Source organism: Macrobrachium nipponense, chromosome 26, assembly GCF_015104395.2.
Source record: "Macrobrachium nipponense isolate FS-2020 chromosome 26, ASM1510439v2, whole genome shotgun sequence".
Classification (NCBI taxonomy): domain Eukaryota; kingdom Metazoa; phylum Arthropoda; class Malacostraca; order Decapoda; family Palaemonidae; genus Macrobrachium; species Macrobrachium nipponense.
Window position 1 is genome coordinate 47,615,870 of NC_087215.1, and position 9,713 is coordinate 47,625,582.

Here is a 9,713-nt window from a genome sequence, read left to right on the forward strand (position 1 = left end):
ATTATTTAGTATCAGTATCAGAGATGCTCAGGACAGGAGTGACTTGTAAAAAAAAAAAAAACATTCTAAGAAAAAGTAATTTACATGCATAAACATAGGGTCATTTCATCCAAAACCAGACTGAACCCTAACATAGAAGATCTAAGATATAATCTTGGAATTATTGTTGGGAATCCGACGATTTTTTCAGTCCTTACTTTGGAAGGTCTGCGAAACCCCATCCGCCGTTCTCACTCCTCTGTTCGTATTCGATCTTCGGAGGCTGAGCGATTTTCTTAGACCAACATCCCTGTCGAAGTGAGCGGATTGTGTTGTCAGGGATACCGACGGCTGACATCTGTTTGGGAAAGTGGTTGAGGGTTGTCAGTTAATGGCCTGGTTTAGAAACACTTTTGGTACAGCTAGATTATGTCATTATGATTGTTTGTCTAGATCGATGTAAAAGGCGGGAAGTGTGAAAGCTTCTATCATGCTCCTGATTTTAGAGATGACTGGGGTGAGAGCAGATCAGGTTTTCTATTCATGTTATGTTGAAATAGTGTGTTTTTATCAATTCTTGAAAAAAAAGAAAAGTATTTATATGAGGTTAATTTGGTTCATTTGTCTTTCCAACTTACTGGCACGTGTGAATGTTTCGGCTCCAGAGGGGTTTTGGTATAAGAGGGGTTTTGCAAAACTCATTCAGAGCCGTAGATTCAGGTATAGCTAGAGGGTGGTGTATAGAAAATATCTTACAACGTCATAGCAATATTCAAGCCTTTAACCTATCTGGGTCCCAAATTCTCCCCTTTTAAAGACTCCGGACAAACCATGATGCACACCATTAATTTTGCGGTTCTTTTAAAAAGAAATCATAGCAATATTCAGTCAATTTCAGTGGTCAGTCGATACTCCGCAGTCATTGCCTCCAATGAATGTCATTGGACTTGAATGCTACCTACTTGAGAGTACACTGAAAAGAAAATACGCTTACTGTTGGGTAGATGCCGAAGTCCAGGTAATCTCCAACAGATCCAGTGTCGTGGTCAGTAGGGTAGACACAGAGGCTGTCTCCGCTGTAACCTTGGCCGCTGTAGGTTGTGGAAAATGCGTCAGTTCTGATTGGAACTGGGAAAACAGTTATTTATTTTGTATAAGCACAGGTTCTTGTGGACGAGCTGATGAAACCTTTTCGTTGGCTAATGACTAATGATACTTTGCTGAGTCGTCGTCTCTTAGTAGAGAACTAGAGTAGATATTATTCCTTTCATTAATTACATTGAGTATGTTAGAACTTCTTGCCTCATCTACGCCAAAACACTAGACAGGGCTATCAAAACTTTTAGTCATTCAAGTGATGGTTATGGTTTCCCTTAAACACAGAATTAGCAGTACTTACGAATATATAGTCCAAGGGCTGGATCCTGTGATTACCAGAGAGGAAGCTTTCAGGTCAAGGTACTGCAAAGAGTAAGCATCCGTCACCCCAAAGAACTCCTGCCCGCTGAAGTATTCTCCGTCAAACAGCGTCCACGTGTTCCCGTTTGGGTTGTGTCTATCACCAGCATACCTTATAGAGCTTGCCTGACGGTACACAACAGAAGCACAATATATGCTAGAGTCTTTACTACAGTAAAACATGTCATAGACACATGTTTGCAACTTACCGCATACCCACCACAAACTTACTAAAAACAAGTCAGCGACCGTAATTTGAGGACAAAATTTTCACAAGGGCTGATCAATTGTTTGAGGCACTGGTTAGAAATACCAATAAATAGTTGAATTGTATTGAACCTGTTTGTGGTATGTTTGTTGGCGACGTGTGTTTGTGACATGTTTTGCTGCAGTGAGAATGAACATCCAGAAATGAATACTGTTTACATCACTCATTCAGAGCCGTAGATTCAAGTATAGCTAGAGGGTGGTGTATAGAAAATATCTTACAACGTCAAATCAGAAATTACCGTCTTTGCTTTGATGAATGTTGTATTACTGATTTATGTGTTTGTGTGTTTTTTTTCTTTTTCTTTTAAGTGTGCACATCTGTGTAAAAGCGTTCGGGAGTTGGCGAAAGTCTGATGTTTTACTGCTTTCCTCTCTTTCATTTAAATTAGATATCTACTCCAGACTTGACGTATTAAACTATATGAGGTTAGACATAACAGGGTCTTTTGCAGTGAAGCAAAATGAGAAATTAGATTATATTATGAAGGTTAAAACCTTTATAAAAGTACAAGCCACGTAAAATGATATGACATGAGAAAATATTATAAGAGGTTACATTTTGTAACGAAAAGGACTAACCGCATTTCTGAAGGCGCTGGGAAAATCGACTCGCAAATCTATTCCGTGCACAAAGTACACGCGGCCGCTGTACTCAACGTTGTAATTGTTGTTCTCATAGTACATCCACCTGCAAAGGAAGGTGATGGTGATTGTCAATCAGTCAGTCAATACACACACACTCACACACACACACACACACACACACATATATATATATATATATATATATATATATATATATATATATATATATATATATATATATATATATCAAGTATAAAAGGTCCATTAAAACACTCTGGGTTTAAAGCTAAGACTATATTTCGGTGGACTGACTTCCACCCTTATCAATCAAGAAATGAATAATTACTTGATAAGGGTGGAAATGAGTCCACCGAAATATAGTCCTTAACTTAAGCCAGAGTGTCTTAACAGAAGAATTTATTTACACACATACATCATACATACATACATACATACATACATACATACATACTACATACAATTATATTATTACTTTTAGACAAATAATATAATATAATAATTATATATTATCTTTATATACATACATAATCATATTATATAAGTCTATAAAATATATTTATATATATATCTATATATAGATATATATATATATATATATATCTATATATATATATATATATATATATATATATATATATATATATCTATATATATATATATATATATGTGTGTGTGTGTGTATTTATATATGCAACTGTATAAATTAGTTTCTCACTTCTGCATTGACCTAAATGATACAGCTATGTAGCTACAGCTCTTATGCACAGTTGCTTATTACTGAATAATGAAACTATATGAAGCCGTTAAATACAGCTGTATAAAAGTTTTGTATATAAGTAGTTTATTTCTGTTCCCCGAACATATACTGTACTTCCTTCTAATTCTCTTTTTCTAAGGATAAAGTATATATTTTTATTCATTATTTTTCTTATTTGATCACTGGTATGCACTCTATTTTATGAATGTTGCAGGCAAGAAGATGGGATTTTGCTTTTTCTGCTATCATGCACGCTTATAAACAACAACAACAACAATAATAATAATAATAATAATAATAATAATAATAATAATAATAATAATAATAATATATATATATATATATATATATTTATAATAATATGTGGCGCTGTGGAGGAGTGGGTTAGGTCGTCAATAGACTTAAGTCAAGTTAAGCAACATTGGGTCTGGTCAGTCGTTGGATGGGTGACCGCTCTCCTTGGCGTTGATTCCTCGGGAAAGGATCTTTACCATAATTTCCTCAGTCTACTCAGCTGTAAATGAGTACCTATCCCTGATGGGGTAGGGTCCAGCTATGGGTTAAATAGCAAAACTCAGCAATGATGGAAAGAAATGAAGGAATAAACGACAACGACGTAAATGGAACCTCTGGCAACAGAGGAGCTTCGTCCGGCAACCCAATTGTAGGGGAAGACGGTCAGGTACTTGGAGGTCGTCATCCAGCAACTGATCACCACAACGACAGTAATCAACAGCCTGAGATTGGAGCTACAGAGGCAAAAAGGAAGAAATGGACAAGAGAAGAAAATAAGGAAATATGGAGATGCTACATCAGAAGCAACCCGACGGAGAGAGGATATAGAAGAAGATTGGTCAACATCTGGAATGAGAGGAATAACACCCCCAAACAGAGCAGAGGCTGGCAGACCAAGTAAGGAACATAAAGAAAAAGAACTGGCTCTCCCCAACAGAAAGAGAAGAACTGGAAAGGGAAATGTCACACGACAACGAATTACACGAAGACGAACTGAGAGACGATGCCACAGAAGAAAGACGACAAGGAGGATGAGGTATCAAACAACGACACAAGAAGAAACACCGACGAAGTAACAGAGAGGACGGAATGGGTAGAAAAGATTAGACAATGGATGGAGCCAGATACAGAGAGAACAAAGATCCCCTCCATGAAAGCCTACAACACCAAGAAATTAAGGGAGAAAACAAGTGAGGTTAATGAAATAATGGGCCTAATACACACCACCAGTATCACAGAAACAAATAACTTGACATATGCAGGAGCAAGATTAGTAGCAGAACTGATGGGGATTCGAACACCAACACCACCGTCACAACCAACCCAACAGAAACCAAAACAGCAACCTCCTTGGAAAAGGCGCCTGGAAAAGCAAATCATGGTGATGAGATCTGACTTGAGTAAACTGAAAGAGATGGCAGAAAAAAGGCTAAGAAGCAAGAAAACAAGGGAGGAACTCAACGAGAAATACAAAGTACAAGAGAGGGGACTAAACAACACAATAGAAGATGTAAAACAGAGGCTTAAGGCCAAAGCACACAAGATCCAACGGTACATGAACAGGAATAAGGGATACCAACAGAACAAACTATTCGGAACCAACCAGAAAAGACTATACAGCCAACTAAGAGGGGAAGACAACCACCCAGAAATTCCTGAAGCCGAACCAAGTAAGAGACTCTGGGAAAACATATGGAGCAATCCGGTATCACACAACAAACATGCAACATGGCTCCAGGAAGTCAAGGAAGAAGAAACAGGGAGAATAAAACAAAGATTCACAGACATCACGACAGACACAGTCAGACACCAACTAAAGAAAATGCCAAACTGGAAAGCCCCAGGTCCCGATGAAGTCCATGGATACTGGCTCAAAAACTTCAAGGCCCTACACCCACGAATAGCAGAACAACTCCAGCATTGTATCTCAAATCACCAAGCACCCAAATGGATGACCACAGGAAGAGTAAGGGAAATATAGCCAGTAACTACAGGCCTATCACCTGCCTACCAATAATGTGGAAGTTACTAACAGGTATCATCAGTGAAAGGCTATACAACTACCTAGAGGAGACAAACACCATCCCCCACCAACAGAAAGGCTGCAGAAGGAAGTGTAGGGGCACAAAAGACCAGCTCCTGATAGACAAAATGGTAATGAAGAACAGTAGGAGAAGGAAAACCAACCTAAGCATGGCATGGATAGACTATAAGAAAGCCTTCGACATGATACCACACACATGGCTAATAGAATGCCTGAAAATATATGGGGCAGGGGAAAATACCATCAGCTTCCTCAAAAATACAATGCGCAACTGGAATACAATACTTACAAGCTCTGGAATAAGACTAGCAGAGGTTAATATCAGGAGAGGGATCTTCCAGGGCGACTCACTATCCCCACTACTCTTCGTAGTAGCCATGATTCCATGACAAAAGTACTACAGAAGATGGATGCCGGGTACCAACTCAAGAAAAGAGGCAACAAAATCAACCATCTGATGTTCATGGACGAAATCAAGCTGTATGGTAAGAGCATCAAGGAAATAGATACCCTAATCCAGACTGTAAGGATTGTATCTGGGGACATCAGGATGGAGTTTGGAATAGAAAAATGCGCCTTAGTCAACATACAAAAAGGCAAAGTAACGAGAACTGAAGGGATAAAGCTACTAGATGGGAGCAACATCAAACACATAGATGAGACAGGATACAAATACCTGGGAATAATGGAAGGAGGAGATATAAAACACCAAGAGATGAAGGACACGATCAGGAAAGAATATATGCAGAGACTCAAGGCGATACTCAAGTCAAAACTCTACGCCGGAAATATGATAAAAGCCATAAACACATGGGCAGTGCCAGTAATCAGATACAGCGCAGGAATAGTGGAATGGACGAAGGCAGAACTCCGCAGCATAGATCAGAAAAAAACCAGGAAAAAACAAAAAATGACAATACACAAAGCACTACACCCAAGAGCAAATACGGACAGACTATACATAACACGAAAGGAAGGAGGGAGAGGACTACTAAGTATAGAGGACTGCGTCAACATCGAAAACAGAGCACTGGGGCAATATCTGAAAACCAGTGAAGACGAGTGGCTAAAGAGTGCATGGGAAGAAGGACTAATAAAAGTAGACGAAGACCCAGAAATATACAGAAGACACGGAGAAAGACAGAAGAACAGAGGACTGGCACAACAAACCAATGCACGGACAATACATGAGACAGACTAAAGAACTAGACAGCGATGACAATTGGCAATGGCTACAGAGGGGAGAGCTAAAGAAGGAAACTGAAGGAATGATAACAGCGGCACAAGATCAGGCCCTAAGAACCAGATATGTTCAAAGTATGATAGACGGAAATAACATCTCTCCCATATGTAGGAAGTGCAATACGAAAAATGAAACCATAAACCACATAGCAAGTGAATGCCCGGCACTTGCACAGAACCAGTACAAAAAGAGGCATGATTCAGCGGCAAAAGCCCTCCACTGGAGCCTGTGCAAGAAACATCAGCTACCTTGCAGTAATAAGTGGTACGAACACCAACCTGAGGGAGTGATAGAAAACGATCACGCAAAGATCCTCTGGGACTATGGTATCAGAACGGATAGGGTGATACGTGCAAACAGACCAGACGTGACGTTGATTGACAAAGTCAAGAAGAAAGTATCACTCATTGATGTCGCAATACCATGGGACACCAGAGTTGAAGAGAAAGAGAGGGAAAAAATGGATAAGTATCAAGATCTGAAAATAGAAATAAGAAGGATATGGGATATGCCAGTGGAAATCGTACCCATAATCATAGGAGCACTAGGCACGATCCCAAGATCCCTGAAAAGGAATCTGGAAAAACTAGAGGCTGAAGTAGCTCCGGGCCTCATGCAGAAGAGTGTGATCCTAGAAACGGCACACAGTAAGAAAAGTGATGGACTCCTGAGGAGGCAGGATGCAACCCGGAACCTCACACTATAAATACCACCCAGTCGAATTGGAGGACTGTGATAGAGCAAAAGAAAAAAAAAAAAAAAAAAAAAAAATAATAATAATAATAATAATAATGATAATAATAATAATTATAATAATAATAATAAGTTATCTTCAGATGAACCCCAAGAAGGGTTCGAAAGCTTTTATAAGGTTTTTATAAATTATACACGAACTTTTAACATTTTTAGTATATTATAAAGTATTTATAAATTATACATGAACTTTCAATACTTTTATTATTGTGGACCCCTTAGAGCATTGTATAAACTCTCGTGATTGAGAGTTTTTCCCAAGAAAAAAAAATAACATTGTCCTTTTTTTTACCATTACAGACAGCCCATCCAATGAAAACACTTCCAGGCAAATTCTGCACGCCTATGCTTGCTTCACAAACTTATAAAAATAACAACAATGACAATAATAGAGTTAACTTACATGCCAGTTTGTAAGACGCTCTCGATGTCGTCGTTGAAACCGCTGCCGAAGAGGTCAGGAATATAGTCGTATATGTCAGCGTATTCGCCGCGTCCGCCCAGGCGGCTGTAGATTCGGGTGTGGAGCCTCTGCGGGTTTCCCTCGCTGCGATCCCCGATGCTCGACGCTGTGGCAGATTGGACCATTTGGTTTTGGAAATTGGGATTTTCGTCTGAGCGAAACTTTTAGTTTTTCATGAGGTTAATCGTTCATCAGTTTTATGCTCAATGCACTTTCTTTTATGATGGGATGCTAGGCTGACTCGATTCTGTTTACGTATACTGGATTTCATTCATAATTATATATGATTGGGTTGTTATGCACCAGATGCCATGAATACTAAGGCTGGCAAGATATTTTAAGTTGCATAGCTAAAGGAAAGTTTTATATTTAACTGCATATATATTTATATATATATATAATATATATATATATATGTATATACATATATATATATATATATATTATATATATATATATATATATATATATATATATATATATATATATATATATGTTTATATATATATATGTATTATGTATTTATGTATATATTTATATGTGTGTATAATGTACACATACACAGACACACACTTATATATATATATATATAATATATATATATATAATATATATATATATATATATATATATATATATATATATATATATAGTAGCTGATACAAACACGATGGATTTCTGAAAGGGGAGAAGCTCAGGCTCAATGAATTTCTTTCCACTCAGAATGATGTCTAGTCTTTGGTATAGCCAGAAAAAGAGAGAAAAATGGTTGAAAGACTTGAATGGTATGACAGTCGCTCAACTAACCTTCGCAGCCAAAAGCTCCAGCTAAAAAGATGCCGCATACCAACAGCAGTGTCTTCATCGTGATGTTCTATGGCAAACTTTGCTTCTGAATAAAATGGCCCCGTTCCTCTCCCTTATAAAGGCTTACCTTAAAAGAGCAGGAAATGATAACAGTGTTTCTTTCTTATCAGTCGGATTCTATGATTTCGTCATTGTTTTTTTAGCTGAAATATTCTTCAAAGCTGTTCGGGATCAGCCTTTATACATTGCCAATTTGAGCAATTTTTTGGACCATCTTGTGCTTGCTTGCAGAAGTATCATGGTACTTTTTTTTTTTAATAGTGGGCCGTTTTCATTCAATTTCACTTACTTATTTTATTCAATGCTTCACTTAGTAACTACTCGTATATTTTGAGAATCCTAAGGTGATGGAAATTTGACCATCTGTTTTTTTAACAGACACGTGACTCGCTTTCGCTGTGTAGATACTGAGCAGATTTCCCTTTTTGTCGTCTGAGATATACAGTCTGATTCTTTTATATATATATATTATATTTATTATATATATTTATATTATATATATATATTATTATATAATATATATGTACAAGTATGTATGTAAGTATGTACATATGTATGTATGTGTATATATAATAAACTATGACATTCAAATAGCTGTTTCACACAAAGCTGCCTCATATTTATAGTGCTTATATGTATGCATGTGCCAGTGCATAAATGCATAAAAAGTTGAGTTCCATTGGATTTCATAATACAGATCTTAGTATGAATTTCTAGTACAATTGCTGGATTAGTTCGTTTTGCAGTATTTATGAAGTTACTCATGATTATGATCGTCAGCTTCATTCAGGTCGTCCCAGATTAGATAGGTACCATACACCAAGCTGCTACCAGACAGTATCTATCTATTATAGTAAGTGTTCCAAAGGCTTTGTTCCATCTGTGACTGACCAGTCTAATCAGGTAGCTGGGTTGGTGGAAGCTCAGGAGTTCAGACTAGGAGCAAATGCACTTATACAGAGCAGTTCGACTTAATCTCCTTTCATAAATTATTTATTTTCATTCCATTTGTTTCTCTTCGGTATTTCTTTTACGAAGTTTATTTCGCATTTGTGTATTTCTTTTATAAGCAGTTAGCTACTTTCCTTGCTAGGGCTCTTGGCTTAGTAGCATTCTGCTCTACTAAGTTGTGTTGCAACTGATATAATGATAATAATTATAATATGCTATGTTGTAGTGAGTAGATAAAAATCTTCCTTAGACATTCTTTTAAACATTTCTGTACGCCAGTGCTTCCATAATAAGCCTGTTTTAATTT

At 37.3% G+C, this 9,713-nt stretch overlaps 2 protein-coding genes across 2 annotated transcripts in view; one reads left to right on the plus strand and one right to left on the minus strand.

Moving 5' to 3' along the window:
* The window catches only part of LOC135199661 (calcium-activated chloride channel regulator 1-like), a 111,530-nt gene that overhangs the window by 45,623 nt on the left and 56,194 nt on the right, over positions 1 to 9,713 (plus strand). The window lies entirely within an intron of this gene.
* Positions 12 to 8,498, minus strand: LOC135200265 (uncharacterized). Its single transcript, XM_064228747.1, has 6 exons — positions 8,396 to 8,498; positions 7,529 to 7,694; positions 2,287 to 2,395; positions 1,379 to 1,563; positions 974 to 1,070; positions 12 to 337 (listed from the first exon to the last, which is right to left on the minus strand). Exons 1-6 carry the CDS (start codon positions 8,451 to 8,453, stop codon positions 194 to 196), a joined length of 759 nt encoding a protein of 252 aa, XP_064084817.1. The 5' UTR covers positions 8,454 to 8,498; the 3' UTR covers positions 12 to 193.

What these genes read in the sequence shown, in the direction of transcription:
- LOC135200265 (XM_064228747.1), bottom strand. Translation starts at nt 8,453, where the DNA reads ATGAAGACACTGCTGTTGGTATGCGGCATCTTTTTAGCTGGAGCTTTT. An exon ending in TGGAGCTTTTGGCTGCGAAG is followed by an intron (nt 7,695 to 8,395) that starts GTTAGTTGAGCG and finishes AATCTGCCACAG; the next exon opens with CGTCGAGCATCGGGGATCGC. An exon ending in CCAGCGCCTTCAGAAATGCG is followed by an intron (nt 1,564 to 2,286) that starts GTTAGTCCTTTT and finishes GTGTACCGTCAG; the next exon opens with GCAAGCTCTATAAGGTATGC.